The 17,655-nt window shown below is 39.6% G+C and overlaps 1 protein-coding gene across 2 annotated transcripts in view; it reads left to right on the plus strand.

The window, feature by feature from the left end:
- The first annotated feature begins 231 nt into the window (after nucleotides 1-231).
- The window catches only part of KPNA3 (karyopherin subunit alpha 3), a 93,111-nt gene continuing 75,687 nt past the window's right edge, over nucleotides 232-17,655 (plus strand). The window contains exon 1 of one of the 2 annotated variants that reach the window (XM_019650863.1): nucleotides 232-869. In XM_019650863.1, the coding sequence (XP_019506408.1) occupies nucleotides 801-869 (69 nt within the window). In that variant the 5' untranslated portion in view covers nucleotides 232-800. The remainder of the gene's footprint in view (nucleotides 870-17,655) is intronic. The other variant, XM_019650861.1, reaches the window with a different exon arrangement.

Raw genomic sequence — 17,655 nt, forward strand, 5'->3', positions numbered from 1 at the left:
CTCTCATTGAGCTTAATTCCCGTGCGGTATGCCAGGTAACGCACCCATAAACACATATATCACATACATACATGTGTACATGTCAGATGGAAATAAATGCTATTTATAAAACCAAAGCAGGGCAAGGGAACAGCCATTGAGGGTGGATGTTATTTCAGGAGACTCCAAAGAAGCCCCGCCCCCTCCCCCAATAGGGCGCAAGATGCCATCTCCGGGGAAGCCCCACCCACTTCCCCGCCCAGAGGCGGCCTTGGGGGCGGAGCTTTGCGCCCAGGCTCCCGGGGCGCGCCGCGCAGAGCTGCGCGCTTAGGATTCCCGGCATTCTGGTTCTGTCAAGGCCTGAGCCTGGCATGCTGGGAACTGTAGTTTGCGTCCACAGCTCGGGGTCTGGGGAGGGGCAGTAAAAGCCGCTAAGTCTGGCTCCATTGCAGGCACAAGACTTGCAACACGGAGGGATTGTGAGGAGGCCTTGCTGGGGTGGGGCGGGGGTCATTCCGAAAACCCCTGGCACTTCCAGCCGGACGAGCGTCCAGGCCCGGGGCGGCCCCGGGCACGTGACCCCAGCCAACCCGGGAGCGCGCGGTTCTTCAGCGCGGTTCCCGCCCCGCCCGGCCCGGCAGTCGGCCTGCGCCTCCCCCGGCGCTGCTGCCACCTCGCGCTCGGAGGCGTCACGGAACGTGCTCTCCTCTCCCCCTCCCCCTCCCTTCCCCTCCCGCGCTCCCCTCCTCCCCCTCCCGCACCGAGACTCGCCGCCGCCGCCGCAGCCGCAGGAGTAGCCGCCGCTGGAGCCGCGCGCAGCCATGGCCGAGAACCCCGGCTTGGAGAACCACCGCATCAAGAGCTTTAAGAACAAGGGCCGCGATGTGGAAGTGAGTGTGCTTCAGCGATCTGGGCCCGCCCGGCTCGCCCTCCTGGCCGCGCCGGCCCCGCGGTGGCGGGAAGGGGCGGGGGGCCGGCGCCGGGCTGGCTCTCGCCGGCTCGCGGTGGGTCGGAGTTGGCCGCCGCCTCCCGTCAGCGCGGCCCAGGGCTGGGCGGAGCGGGCGACGGATACGCGGGCCGGCTGCAGCCACCCTCCGGAGCTGCCGGCGCGGGGACCGGGAAATGCCGGGGTTTTCGGCCCCGTCACGCGGGCGCGGCCTGCTGTCTGTGAGGAAGGGATGTGGAGTTGAGGCGGGGTCCGCGCGCTGGGGCCTCGCGGCCCGGGGATGCTGCCGCCCAGGTCCGTCGACCGCGCCGCCGAAGGGGCGGCCGCGGCTCGCGCCGGTTGCGGGTGGAACCTCCTGCCAGCGCAGCCTCCTCGTTGCCTCCCGCGCTGCCGCACATGGAGCCTGTCTCTGCCGGTCTCCGCGCCTACTTTCAGCCTGCCGGGCCCAGGCGGGCGGTGGCGGCCCGCAGAGGGGGGTGGGGACCAGCCGGGTAACTGACTTGTTTGAGGGTGGTGGATGGGGGAGGGTAGGATGCGCCAGGACCATTTTCTTATATTCCAGTGCTGTCCTTTGGACCAGTCGTGCTGAGCTGTTCCAGCACACACTCCTGTCACTGCTGGCATTTGGAGCAAGCTGAAGGTGGACAATAGTTTACCATCTATTGTGTTGAGGCTTTGGAAGAGACGTTGTTCCGACCTCCGCTCACCGGACCTGTTTTCTTAGCATTCCTTACTTGTAGTGGGGTGTGCATAGGATAATTTATTTGACATGGTTTACCGAAATAAATGGAATACATAGGTTCATACGGTCATGTATATACCCCCTTGCTCCAAGCTGGTAGAATTTCCATGTGGTTGCAAAACTGTAAACATTAATGTGGTCACTCAGTTCGTTGCTACACAGCATGTTGCCATTGTCTCATTAAGGTGACATTAGCAGGTACTATTTGCAAACTCGGCTTACTGAGGCAGCGCTAGAGGTCTCTCTGCAGCTACAAAAAGCTATGTAGTATAATGCACAAACTTCACTGGGACTCAGACCTCTGGATTTGTTAGGGGAAAGGTGGTTTTAAGTCCACAGCCTCCTTTTCTAATACCAGGTGACATCGTTTGCAGTTTTGTAGTTCTTGCCAAGGGGCCAGTGTGAATAAGAAGTGTGCATTGCATTTTATCCTCTTAAAGAAGGTGTGTTGGGGGAAATTGACCAGTTAGCGTTCTGTTTTGTAGAAAAACAAAAAACAGGCCATTTTTCCAGAGCTACAACATTAAATACTAATTGGGAAAAACCTAAGGAAATACTGTGGAATTCCCATTTGAATGAGACAACTAGAGGTCATCTGTCTCTGTCCTGCTCATGGTTATATTTTTGTGTGTGAAAATACTTCTCAGCAGAAGTGAAACTTAGGAATAGCAACAAGAAATTTTGGAACTGCCTCCTGTTATTAGTCCACTTGATGATAGCAGTTAATTTTGAACTTGTTCTATCAGTAATTGTTCTTGAAGCTTTCCCCTGTTATAAAGCAAAACTTACATAGTCTGACAAATACCCATATTGTTTGTACAAAAGAACTAATAACATTCTTCCCTCTCTTGGATATTGGTACAGGCTTTTGTCTTGTTATTTGCCTTTATTGTGTTCTAGGATCTCAGTGATACCTAGTATGGACTCCCGCACATAATAGGTATATAATAAATATTTGCTGATGACCAGAATGTAACCAGTCACTTCTAGAGGTATGGTTGCTAAGTCTTTCAGCCTGAAAATATTCGTCACAACAACATTACATTTCTTAGCATACATTAGAGTAACTTAAGGCATGAAATAGCAGACATTCAAATGGTAGTTCTATGTGAAAGACACTGCACTGAGAGCTTCATGATACCTCATTTAATCCTTTTAACAATTTTATGAGCTAGGTATAGCATTATCCCCACTTTATAGGAGGAACATACCGTATTTCCCCTTGTATAAGACGCTCCCATGTATAAGATGCACCTTAATTTTGGGGCCCGAAATTTGAAAAAGAATGTATTACATAAAGTTATTGAACTCAAGCTTTATTCATCATAAAATTCATACAACTCCTCATCACTGTCAAAACTCTCAACCATTAGCTTGTCCTCTTCTGTGTCTGATGACGAATCACTGTCTTTATATATTGCCTCGTCCTCAGTTCCAGCTATGGTATTTGAAATCTACAACCACTGTAGAAGATGCACCCAGTTTTTAGACCCCAAATTTTTCAGGAAAGGGTGCGTCTTATACATGGAGACTTTTAGATGAGGAAACTCAAGCATGCTTGTGTAGCCTGCACAAGGTCACAAAGTGGTGGGTATGAACATTCTTTCACTAATTGTCTATTGGGTATCTTAACAATGTGAGGTCTTCGGATACAAAAGGGAATAAAATTCAGCCTGTACCTCAAGGATTTTATAGTTCAGTAGGAGTGATACAAAAGTAAACTGATAATTACAATGCAGTACATCGCTAAGTGTATTCTGAGACTGCATAAGAAGATCCTACCTTGGGGCTGAGCAGTCAAGGGAGATGTTCTGGTTGATTCCTAGTGGATGAATGTGAGTGAGTAGATCCTGAAGGGTGAAAGAAAGTTGGCCAGGGAAAGGGAGAGGGCCAGGAAGAGGCATTCCAGACTCCAGGGTGCAGTACTTGAGGAGTACTGGGAGAATGCAGTAGGACTGCTTAGAGAGAAGGGCGTGCCAGAGATGTGACTAAAGGGTAAACTGGAGTCGAATCTGATCAAGTTCCTTTATCAATTTAGGTATAGCTAAGACTAGATACTATGTCTAATGTAGTCTTACCCATTAGAAACTATGTTACATTAGAAAGTTATACTGTTACGTAGCTCTATACTAAGTAGTACTGATTATCAGGCTGTTTCAAAACAGTGAGGTGCATTTTGATGAGATATCATTCCTACCTTTCACATATAGGGTAGACAAAAGATAAAACTTATTATACAGCTATGTGATTCACAAATAAGTTGCTTTGTGCTAGACTAAAGTACATGTTTTCTAAAGAAAATAAGTAGAGTTATGTTTGGGAATTGTGAGTGGGGAGAGGGTAGAAAGAAAGTAATATCATATTCAGTTAGAATGGCTTCATAGAAGAGAGATTGTTGGTGAATTTTACAGGAAGTATGTACTAGAACATAGCACATGAGAAATTAGTGAATAAAGATCCAGGTGAAAAAGAAGAGAGGTTAGATTAGGGAGTGAAGAGATGAGACTTCGGAAGACGTGTGGTGGTCGAGACTAGGACTGGCAAAGAGTTGCTTGGAAACTTCTGATAGGGAGATCTGTAGGAATTTATTTCAGAGGAGAGTTAGAAGATGTAACATGATTAGAGCAGTGGAAAAAGGTACTGGCAGTAATATCTAGAATTAATTCTGGAGGCATTAGTGCTGTTACCCTGTACGCAATGAGGCATTTTCTAAAAAAAATTGAGACTGGGGATAGTCATGGTCATAACATGGAATGAGGATTTGCATCTCTTTGTTTCTCTTCCTCTTCTGTGTAACGCTCACAGAAGACAAAGGGGATAAAGGTTATCCTGAGGTTGACAGATGGAGGTAGTAGGGGAGGGAGTAATTATCACTGATAGCAGTTTGGAGCTTGGGTAGGGGGAATGGATTTTGTAGCTAAAACTAGGAGACACGTAGTGAAAATAATTTTTTTTGGTCTGGAATGTGTGTTTTATTACTAGACCTTTTCATGTAAGGCATTGGTTCTTAAGTGTTTTACCTTTTAAAAAATATTTAAAACTTCAAATATATTTATAGAAAAGTGCACAAACCAGAAATGTTCCATTTAATGAATACTTATAACTCAAGCATTGAGGTAACTGCCCTCCAGGTCAACTTTTCTTTTTCTTGCACCTGTATACCTCAAGGAGGTGACTTTTTCATCAGTAACAGTAACTATAGTTATTATTGAAAAAATCTAAACACTTCTTGAGTGTTTACAATATACCCCAAGTGCTTTATATGTATTACTTATTTAGTCTTCACAACAATCCTATGAAGTATGTCCTATTATTATCCACATGTACTGCTGAGGAAACTTGAAGCCTACGATTCTTAAGTAACTAGCCCTAAGTCACAGGGGAGTTAAGTGTCAGAGCCTAGACTTACAGTGAAGGAGCATGACACTGAAGCCAGAAACTGCTGCTCGCGGTGCTGTACTGAGTGGAGCCTAAGTCTTGACCCGTGTGAAGCACATCTGAAAATTAATGGGGAAAATATTTAAGAAATCTTGACTACGTCACAGAAAACCCTGTTTTGGTATTTTTAAACCTTGCTTATAAAAATTTTTGACATCGTATGTATCATTTGATTTATTGCCTTTTTAAAAATTTTATTTTTACTCTTGCAAACTTTCCTTATTAGTAAGGAGCCAGCTAGTTGGTTTCAGTGAAAAAGAGTAACCCATATTCTTGGGCTTAACGCTTAAACTTTATGCTTTAGTCTCTAATGGTAGGTATTTATATATATATATTTTCTCATTTGCAAATTCAGCGAGCACAGCCAAACTTGCTTTTCTCTCTCTCTGGAACCTCCGTTGGTTAGTGGTACCATCTAATTGTTCAAGCTTAAAACTTTGTCCTTGACTTTCTTCTCTTCCTTCACTTTTCTGTATTAGTCATCTGAAGAGCCCTCATATTCTTACCTTTGTTACCAACCTTACTACCACTGCCCTAGTTTAGATCCCTGTCATTCTCACCCATATAATTGCAACTGCACCCGGTTTTCCTATCTTTGGTATCATCTCCTACCCCAGTGTATCTTGTGGATTGATCTTCCTGAAATCCTTTTGTGTAACTTTCCTGTTAAGATCATTACCATTGCCTTCAGGATAAAATTAAAAGTTCTTATCATGCCACACATAATTCCACAGAAGGCCCTACCTTTTCTGTCTCACCTACCACTTTTCCTTATATTTCCTTCGTGCCAGCCATAATAAAATACTTGAGATGGTGAAGTAACCAGTACGATTTCCTCTCCATGACTGTATATGCTATTGGTTTAGTGGGGCTCACTCAGGCAAACCCTTTCTCAATTCAGAGTCCTTCATCTATCTCTGGAACACCAAGATTACAAGTCTGCTACATCGTATCATTCAAAAAAAACCTTCAGAAGTTCTCCATAGGGCCTTTCCTGGTTGACTAATAACATACTTAGTACTATCCATTCCTTTTCTTTTCCTTCTCTCTATTTATTGCTATCCTAAGTAAATTTTCCTTTGCCTCTTTGGGATAAATTGCTGTGATGTGCCACAAATTCTTTGTGTGTATAGCTGTTAAAGTATGTTGACTCTGTCACTGAGGGTAGGGGCTGTCGGTCATTTAGTGACCAGTATATAAAATTTAATACTCTTTGAGAAGCGAGACTAGATGATATACTTGAAAACACTCCACATTTGGGGGCAAAAGGTACAATATTATTTTAAGATATTAATAATTTCTTTTGGTGTTGACTCCATTGATACTGTTGCCTAGCCCTCCTTTGACAGTCTCTTTGGTTATGACGTATTTCGGTAACATGAACTAATTCATACTTGAATGGTAAAGAGGAATGATTTTAGTTAATGCAAAATTCATGTTAGTTCATATTTGATTATTACCAGCACATTAACTGTTTTGCACACCCAAGTAACAGCATTTGAACACACACACACAGTTGAAATACAGAAACACAATTGAGCATAGCAAGCCCAGCAGTACACGTATGTACATTGCCCACTCACCCATATTCTGCCTCTTGGCCTTATTTAACCATAGGTTCTGTCTTAAAGGTGCTTATTGCCCCAATTGTCTTGATGTATTTCCCTCTTTCTTCCTAATTTTGCAAAACACGAAAATTTTCAGGAATCTGTATGTCATATAGCAGATACACTATAATTATCTTTTCTTGAATTCATTAACAGCACATAACTTTTCTTGGTCCTGCTAGCTCATTGATTACTCATTTTTAGTTGACTTTGGCAACTCTTTCCTATCCATTGAATGTGGGCATGTCTTGGGATTCTGTCCGTGACTCCTATAGACTGTTCTTGCCCACATCAGCAGTTCCCTTAGTTTTAACTGTCATTTCAGAGGAGTGGGGAGGAGGATTTAAATCTGTTTTAATCATCTGCTGGAAATTAATCACATGAGCATCACATCAAGTTTGTCAAACTCAAAGTGTTTAAAGCTATGTTCTGCCTTTGTTTTTTCTTTTTTCTGTGTATGGCATCATCATTTTCTCTGTGACCTGAACTTGAAACTTGAGAGGCTTCTTGGACTCCTTCCTCATCTTCCACATTCAGTGAGATGCCAGTCATGTAGCTTAAATCTCTGTGCTGTCTCTGGATTTTGGCCTTGCCCCTCTATTCCACTGCCTCCAGCCTACTTTCGGCTTTATTACTTATCACCTGGCAGTTTGAAAGTTGCCTCAAAAGTGGTGTTCTTCCTCTAATTTATGAGATTTTTTTCAGTGAGACTGATACCTGATTTTATTTCTCCAGGGTCACCCCCGCCCCGCCCCATTTAAGCTCTGACAACACTGAACTTCTTATATGCTTATACATAATCTGGAGTCCTGCCCTCCTCTGCTTGCCAATGCTATTTCTATTCTCAGGGCTATCCTGCTGACTGGAATAGCCTTCCCTGCCTCTGGTCACCTGGCTAATTTCCTACCCCTCTTAAATATTCAACTCTGGGTTTAGATCTGAGAAATCTTTCTGAATCCCTGGCATCCTCCCAGGTAGAGTTAGGTACCCTTCTTCATTCCTGGAAGAACTCTGAGTATATTTTTCTCATTGTAGTCATACATTTTAATTATCTCTTTCTCCTACTAGTTTGGGAGCTTTTTGAGAGCAAAAACTATATATCTCCATTGCTTCTTAGTACAGTGGCTGGAATAAAGTAAGCACTAAAATATTTCTTGAATGAATACATCCCTACTAGATACCACCAGCACAGTAATTTTTCTAAAGTATACTTTTGAACTGAACTTAATCCTTTAGTACCTTTTCCTACTGCTTCCCAAATCAAGTCCAAACTTTTTATTATAATAGGTAACGTATTGGGAGATTAAGACACATGCATAATGAAACAATTAAATTTTTTATTTAATCATAAAAATGTTCTAATATATAGAAAAAGCAGAGAGAATAGTATATTAATCCATATACATATCACTTAGGTTTAATAAGTAACAATTTGCTATATTTATTTCTTTCGTTCATCTGTATATAACAGACATGACATTTTACCCCTGAAGACTTAAGTCTATTTTTATGAAAAATAAAAATGCATCCTTGCATAAATACCATATCACCCTGACACAATTAATAATTTCCTAATAACATCTAATCCAGTCTACATTTAAATTTCTCCAGTTGTCCCTTAATTTTTTTTTTTTAACATTTGGTTTTAGAAGCACGATTAAATAAGATCAAATCATATTTGGTTATGTTCCTCAAGTCTCCTTTAATCGAGAACAGGCTCCTCCCATCATTTCTTTTTAATTGTGGTAAAATATATAACATAACATTTATCATTTTAAGTATACGGTTCTGTGGTATTAAGTACATTCACATTGTTGTATAACCATTGTCACTAGCTATCTCCAGAACTTTTTCATCTTCCCAAACTGAAGCTCTTGTCTCCATTAAACAATAACTGCGTTCTTCCTAGCCCCCCTCAACTTCCCTTCTCTTGGGTTGTTGGAAAAGTCATGATGCACTTTTGCAACGAAAAACAGAAAAAATACATCATGATTTTTCCGACAATCCAATACTTTCTGTCTTTATGAATTTAAGTACTCTAGGAACCTCATATAAGTAGAATCATATAATATTTGTCTTTTGTGACTGGCTTTTTTCACTTAACATAATGTCTTCAAGGTTTACCCATGTAGCATTGTGTCAAAATTTCCTTCTTCTTTATGGCTGGACAATATTCCATTGTGTGTATACCACATTTTGTTTATCCATTCATCCTTTGATGGATACTTGGATTGCTTCTACCTTTTAACTATTGCCCCCTACCATTTTTTAAATGCTATTAATTTGTAGAAGAAATGAGGTCAATTTTCGTATCAAGTTTAACTACATGAAATTGTCATTTTTGAGGTTCAAAACAGCCAAATATCAGCAATCTCATATGCTTCGGCCTAATAGAATGTCCTAGTTACTGGATTTGTTTGTTTCTTTGTGGTGTGTCTTAACTTGTTCCTCCTATTTTTTACTACCCTCCAGATTTTCTGTGAACTGGAGGTTAGTTTTAAGGGTTTTATTATCTTCAGTTTAAGCATTTTTTATTAAAAAAAAAATACTTCAATTGGTGATACTTCAGACTGTATCCCAATAGTGGTGCTAAGATTGATCAGAAAGTTCAGATGATAAAGAATACTTTGTCAAAATGTCAAAAAGTAACCTGACTTCTTGGTATCTATATCTAGTAAAGGAGTTTGAAAATGCATCCAGAAGATGTAACTTCAAAGTCAAAGGTATTTTTTTCTATAACTGATACCATTACTAAATTAACTTTTTGTTTTCTAAGCATAAAATTTGGATAACATTCTCATTTCAAAGTTTCTATTCCTTTACATTGAAGGTAAAGTAATATTAATATAAGAAGGATGTAGCTGTACTTTGTGACAGTTTTGCAGTTAAGAAAAATTTTGTCACAGCCTAGGATACCAATATTAACAGTTAAAATATGGTAAAATAAATCATGACTATATTTACTTGGTCATTCTGAATCTTTGTTTTCTGGGTTATAAATTTATTTATTTACATACCAAATTTTAGTTTGAAATGCCAGTGTTTCTGAAAATGTTCAGTATGTTTCTCTGCCTTCTTAAATAGGATATAATTTAGAAAATAAATTGTATTCTACTTAGTATGAGAATCACCATTATGCATATGGATATATTGACTTGCTTTTGTGTAAGTGATGCCATCAGGTCTTAGATTTATCAGAATTCTGTCTTTAATGTCTGTGTTTGTAGAGTTTTTGCTCTTCATAATTGTTTTGCCTGTCCTTCCCTTGCTCTTAGTCTGTCAGCTTTCTCTTTGATACTGTCAGCATATTTACATGTAGTAGTTCCTCGCTTTCTTTTTAATTTGATTTATCATATATCCTAGTAACTTGGATAACAGGTTTACTGAACACTTATTTAGCACTTGCTATGCACCAGGCAGGCATCGTTAATTCCAAAGATTATAAATATGAATAATATTTTCCTTCCTCTGGGGAAGCTCATTTTAGTGGGAGAGACTGGTACCTAAGCATATACTTAGTATTCAGCATGAGTTCTATGATGCAGGTTCATAATTTGCAAAGTACTATGAGAGCTTGGAGAAAGAGAGTGACTATATCTGGGGAGATTAAGGTTACATGTCACACTTGAGCTGGGTCTTGAGGGGTGAGTAGGAATTTGCCAAGACAGAAAGAAATGGAACATAAATAACAGTAAATATGTCATGGAATCTTAAAGGCATACCGTGTTCAAGCAACAATTGATATGGTAACATTAGGTGTGATAAAAAAATATGGTGAATACATTGCTGAGTGCCATCCAACAGCAAGGTGATGTTAATAGTGTTTTTGACCTTGATGTGAGTTTGTACCCAGGGACGGTATGGTGAACTCTGAGTATTATAAGGACTTATTAGAGTGTTTAAGAAACGATGTGTGTAGAAAACGGCCTGAGAAATAGGCAGACAATTTCGTCTTCCATCATAACAACACTCTGTGTCATACATCGCTTCTGGTATGGCAGTTTGTGTCAAATAACAACATTACAGTGTGTCCTCATCCACCTTATTCACCGGACCTGGCACCATGCGACTCCTGGCTCTTCCCCAAAGTCAAAATGACCATGAAAGAAAAATGTTTTGAATTGATTCAGGACATTGAGGCAGCCACAACAGTACAACTAAGACTCTCACAAAAGAGGATTTCCCAGAACTGCTTAAAAAAATGGCAAGAATGATGGGATAAGTGTGTTCGAAGTGATGGGAAGTATTTGGAGGGAGACTAATGGCAATGTGTCTTTTACTGTAATAATTTTTTTTTAATTTAAACATTCACCGTATGTTTTGATCACACCTTGTACACCGTTTTGAGATTTGCTTTTTTTCCACTCAAAAGATCGTGTATTTTTCAGGTTGTTAAATAGTCTTCTATTTAACATGATTTTTAAATGTCTACATATTATTATCTTGTATGAATGTACCAGGATTCATTTAAGTCATATCCTTTTGATGATAGATAATTAGGATACATTATCCATCCATTCTCTTGTTTTGGAAGCAGCATTCTGATTCGGCCTTTGGAAGCTGCTCTTTTGCCATTGGATATCTCTTGGGGTTTTTATCTTAGTGCTCCTGCCTCTGGTTAATTAAGGTGCCTCACCCTTTCTGGATAACATAAATTAGGCCAATCAGATGTTGTCCCTGATATTTTCATCTTGAGTGAGCTGATACTGGGAACTAAGTGATTCATCCTGGCAAAAAAGTACTGTGAAGAAATCTTCCATTAATTCCTGACACCTGGATCTGTGGAGCTGCTTTCATCCTGATTTTTTTCATACATCTGATTCTTCAGCTTTTCCTTTGATTCTTTGAATTGCTCTATATTCTTCCAGTAGATTCTCCTGTCCTCCTCCCAGCTTTGTTGCTTACATTAATTCAAGTCTGTTTTTATTGTTTGCAACAGAACTCTAAGATGATTGACTGTCCTGGTTTGCCCAGGACTGAGGAAGTTCTCAGGGCACAGGACTTTCAGTATTCAAACCAGGAAAGTTCTAGGGAAATCTGAACAAGTTGATCACTCTATTCTAATTCAAACAGTTTGGGAGTAAATGTAATGAGTTTTGGGAGCCAGATGTTATTCAGATGGAAATATCCAGTGTGTAGCTGAAAATACTATGTACAGAACTGTCTTGCTTCAGGTATTTCAACTCAGCAGTTATTTGAATTCTGAACTAAGTGTGAGGGATAGAACAATGAAAATAATGATAACCAATTGTTGAGCACTTATTGTGTGCATGGCACTCTGCTTACGAAAATAATCGTAAATAATCCTCACAAAATTGCCATTACACAGATGAAGAAAGTGAGTTAAGTAATTTTCTTATTAAGAACATACAACTAGGAAGAGGCAGAACTGGCATTCATTCCTAGATTTCCTACTTTAAAACCCTGTACCCTTATAGCCATTCTCCTACTCTGCCTCAGGGTCCCTGCTCAAGGATTGTGTAGACTAGTACGGATATGATGTGAAAGCAAAGAAATAAATATTCACTATAATGGAGTGTGTAGAGAGTACAGTGGACACATAGGGAAAGACTCTGCTTGGGTTGAGTCAGGGAAGGCTTCATGGAGATGATTGTGCTTAAGCTGAACTAGAAAAATGTCTAGATATTTCTTTGGTAGTAATTCTTGGGTGGGCCTGGAAGTAAGAAACAGCATAATATGTTTGGGGAACTAAAGTAACTCAGTATGTCTTACAGATAGAATGATTGGAAAATTGGATAGGATTGGCAGGGGCCAGACTGAAAAACCTCTCCTGTGGGGAACATTTTAAATAGAGAAGTGGGTTTTGTGCATTTAGAACTATTGTTTTGGTTGCGCTGTAGGAGGTAGATTAGTGAGGGTGAGAAGAGAGCTTGAGAAGAACATTTGGAAAATGCTCAGGAGTCTCAGAGATGGATGGTCTGACTTAGGGCAAGAGAGTTTTCTGAAGGAGGGGGCAATAGTTGCAATATCAAATGCTGCAGAGGGAAGAGGCATGATGAGGACCTGAAATAAGCCGTTCGTTGTATTTGGCAATTAGGGGCCACTGAGAAGTAGAATCCCAGAGAGTAGTGGAGGCTGGGAGCTAAATTATGATGGGATAAGGAAAGAGTTGGAGTTGAAGTAGTAGAACCAGTCAGTGGAAACTCAGTTTAAAAATTGATAGTTATTAGGAGTTCGAGCCTCACCTGGAGCACCAAAAAAAAAAAAAAAAAATTAATAGTCATAGGAAGGAGGGTCCACAGGTTAGCTTGAGGAGGAAGTAGGGTTAAACGGGGGCTTTTTTTAAATTTCTTACTTGTTTACAAGTGTGGGATTAACTACTTTGTGTAGGCTAAATTGAAGAAACCAGAGCAAAAGAGACTTAAGGACCTGGCTAGAAAAGGAATGTGTGATTGAGCCTAGGGTAAGTGAAGAGCTGTTAGGGAGGTGAAGTAAGAGCTGTAAGTTGTGGTTAAATTTTGAAGGGGCCTCAGGTGAAAAGGACTTGGAAAAGTATAGACAGTGAGGATGGACTGCAGTTGGGTAGGGGAAATGGAGCAGATTATGCTTAATTATTTGCTTATTTATACTTCTATTTATTCTACTTTTATTTAAAAATTAAATATATTTTAAAGGGGAAGAGAAGATGAAAATACAAATTGTAGGCCAGCTGGTTGGCGCAGTTGGTTAAGAGCACAAGTTCTGAGCAACACGGTTGCCGGTTCAATTCTCACATGGGCCAGTGAGTTGCGCCTGAGCTGAGTTGCGTTGCTGCTGAGCTGCCGTCGGGTGGCCAGATGGCTTAGCTGGTGACAGCATGTGTTCTTAACAACAAGGTTGCCAGTTTGACTCCCGCATGGGATGGTGAGCTGCACACCCCCCCACCACCACCACCACTTAGATTGAACATGGCATTGAGCTGAGCAGCCACTCAGCTGGTGAGAGCACGTGCTCTTAATAACAAGGTTGCTGGTTTGACTCAAGCATGGGATGGTGGGCTGTGCATGACAACTAGATTGAAAGTGGCGACGACTTGGAGCTGAGCTGTGCCCTCCACAACTAAGATTGAAGGACAACAACTTGACTTGGAGCTGATGGATCCTGGAAAAACACAATGTTCCCCTTCCCCAATTCCCCAACACTGTTCCCTTCCCAAGTTCGCCATAAAATCTTTAAAAAAAAAAAAAAAAAGAAATACAAATTGTGTTTCTAAATAAGATAATTTCAGCATTCAGATATATTTACAAGTTTTAGGGAGAAAGTTTATGAACTGGTAATTCCCAATTAAGGCTATCATTATTTAATGATAGAATGCAAATATATTTCTCTATGAGAAAAATTATCATTGACTTAAATCCTTCTGTAGGAGTTTTAAAATGAGCCCTCACTGCCCTTACAATATAAAGTTACTGTCATAGACTTTGGCTGGTAGTAATAATTGAGTTCTGGGAACATTGTTTTTGCTTGGAATAAAGGAATTGGTACTTGGATGTTAAGGTTCTAAAGGCTGAACATTTGCTTTTGTTTCTGAAATTTTGTTAATGTGGGGTTAATTCAAACACTTTTATGTACTTTTTTGAGCTTTTAAAACTTTGGGAAAGTGGAATATTTGATAGACTTGGAGCTAAATTAATCCAGTTTTGGAATCCAGAGGGAGAAACTACACAGACTGTAGATTGTGGTTATGATCTCTGCCTTCAAGGGGCATTTAATCCAGTGGGGCTTTTTTTTTTTTCTTTTACAGATGTTGCTAACTTGATTCTAAAATTCATGTGGACTTGCAGGGGATCCCCAAATAGCCAAAACAATCTTGAAAAAGAACAAAGCTGGAGAACTCATATTTGGCGATTTTAAAACTTACTACAAACCTACAGTAATCAAAACTGTGCAGTACTGGCATAAGAATAGACGTGTAGACCAATGGAGTAGACTTGAGAGTCCAGAAATAAATTCTCATATTTGCAATTGATTTTTTTTGTAGGTCAGTTGATTATCAATAAAGGTGCCAAAACAATGTAACAGGGTAAGAATAGTCTTTTCAATAAATGGTGCTGGGACAACTGGATATCCACATGTAAAACAACATTGGATGTCTACCTCATACCGTATATAAAAATTAACTCAAAGTTGGTCAAAGACCTGAATGGAAGAACTAAAACTATAGAAGTTTTGGAAGAAAACATAGGCGTAGATCTTCATTACCTCACATTAGGCACTGGTTTCTTCGTATGACACTGAGCACAAGTGACAAAAGAAAATATATAAATGAGAATTCATCAAAATTAAAATCTTTTGTGTTTCAAAAGAGGCCATCAAGAAAATGATAAGGCAACGCACAGATGGGAGAAAATATTTGCAAATCATATATCTGATAAGGGATTTGTTTCTAGAATATATAAAAAAACTCCTACAATCCAACAATAAAAAGACAAATGATTCAGTTTTAAAATGGGCAAAGGACTTGAACAGACAGTTCTCGAAAGAAGTTATGCAAATGGCCAATAAGTACATGAAAAGTTCCTCAAAATTGTTGGTCATTAGGAAAATGCAGATCAGATCAAAAGCATGAGGTAGCATTTCATACCCACTAGGATGGCTAAAACAAACAGATAGTAACAAGTGTTGGGGAGGATATGTAGAAATACACTTCTGGTGTGACTGTAAAGTAGTGCAGCCCCTTTGGAAAACAGTTTGACAGTTCTTCCAAATATTTATATAGAGTTACCATTATGACCCAGCAATTTTACTCCTAGGTATATACTCAAGAGATATGAAAACATGTATACACGTGTTCATAGAAGCATTGTTCATAATAGCCCAAAAGTGGAAACAACCCAAGTGTCATTTGATGAATGGATGAATAAAATGTGGTCTGTCCATACAATGGAATACAGTTGACTCTTGAACAACATGAGGATTAGGAATACTGATACCCCATACAGTTAATAATTTGTGTATAACTTGTGACTCACCCAAAACTTAATTTTCTCTTCAGTATCTGCAGGAGATTAGTTTCAGAATGACCCCCATTCCTGTAGATACCAAAATCCGAGGATGCTCGAGTACCTTATATAAAGTGGTATGAATCAATGCATACACTTGGCCCTCTGCATCCACAGGTTACCAGCCACAGTGGAAAGTACTGTTTTCAATTCACAGTTGGTTGAATCTGGATGTGAAACCCGGGGGTATGGAGGGTATATTTATTGAAAAAAAAAATCCATGGATAAGTGGACCCATGCAGTTTAAACCCATGTTGCTCAGAGTCAAGTGTATTATTCAGCATTAAAAAGAAGTGAACTACTGATAAATGCCACAACATGGATGAACCTCAAAAACATTATACTAAGCAAAGAGCTCTCTTATTATGATTCCATTTGTAGGAAATGTCCAGGTAGTTAAATCTATAGATGTAAAAAGTAGATTATTGATTACCAGGGGATGTGAAGCAGATGTATGGAGAATGAAGCATAAAGGGTATGTGTTTTCTTTTTGTGGTGATGAAAATGTTCTAAAATTAGGTAATGGTGATAGTTGCACAGTTCTGAATGTACTAAAACCCTTTGAACTTACACTTTAAAGGATTGAATTTTATGGTATGTGCATTATATCTGAATAAAACTTCTATTAAAAGGAAAAGGTAAATTTTCCTAATACAGTACAAATTACCTAATGAAGGCATTTTCAGAATGGAAAACTGGATGTAATAAGAGTAACATGGAGCTCCGACTTCTAGTCAGAATTACCTAACAATTAGAAGATCTGGACAAAATAGATTTTTTTTCCCACAAATTTTCTTTTTTATTTGGAGGATTGTCCTCAGGTTCCTGATTATCCATTGTTTTAAAAGACCTTTATTAAAATATAGCTAACATACTAGTTTCAGGTATATACCATATTATTCAATATTTATATACCAAAAGAAGTGATCACCATGGTAAGTCCAGCAACCATCTGACACCGTACCACGCTATCACAGTATTAATGACTATATTCCCTATGGCTATGCATTACATCCCCATGACTTAGTTATTTTATACCTGGAAATTTGAACCACTTATTCCCCTTCACCTTTCCACCCCTTTTTACATTTCCAATTATAGTTGATATTCAGTATTTTATATTAATTTCAGGTGCAGCATAGTAGTTAGACATTTATATAATTTAAGAAGTGATCCCCCTGACCAGTCAAGTACCAACCTGGTACTATACATAGCTATTACCATATTATTGACTATATTCCTTATGCTTTACTTTACATCCCCATGACTACTTTGTAACAATTAGTTTCTAATTCTTAATCCCTTCTCATTTTTCATGCATCCCTAACCCTCCCACCAAAATGTTCTGTCTACCATCATAGTGTTCTATCTATGAGTTTGTTTCTGTTTTGTTTGTTTATTTTGTTCTTTAGATTCCGCATATAATGTTTATTTTGTTCTTTGGATTCCACATATAAATGAAATCACATTGCATCTGTCTTTCACTGTTGTCATACTTCATTCAACACAACACCCTCCAGGTCCATCCATGCTGCCGCAGATGGCAAGAACCATTCTGTTTCCTGGCTGAGCAATATTCCATTGCATATGGGTACCACCTACTCTATCCATTCACCTATTGACACATCTTGGCCATTGTAAACAATGCTACAATGAACATATGGATGCACATGTACCCTTGAAGTAGTATTTTGGGTTTCTTCAGATAAATACCCAGAAGTGGGATTACTGGGTCCTTTGTCTGTTATAGCCTTTGTTTTAAAGTCTATTTTGTCTGGTATAAGTATTGCTACTGCAGCTTTTTGTTTCCATTTTCATGAAATATCTTTTTTCTTTTTTTTTTTTCTTTTTTTTTTAAAGATTTTTTATTGGGGAATTGGGGGGATGGGAACAGTGCTGGGGAATTGGGGGAAGGGGAACAGACAAGTTGCTGTCGTTTTG

This window comes from Hipposideros armiger, unplaced genomic scaffold, assembly GCF_001890085.2.
Source record: "Hipposideros armiger isolate ML-2016 unplaced genomic scaffold, ASM189008v1 scaffold_148, whole genome shotgun sequence".
NCBI lineage: Eukaryota > Metazoa > Chordata > Mammalia > Chiroptera > Hipposideridae > Hipposideros > Hipposideros armiger.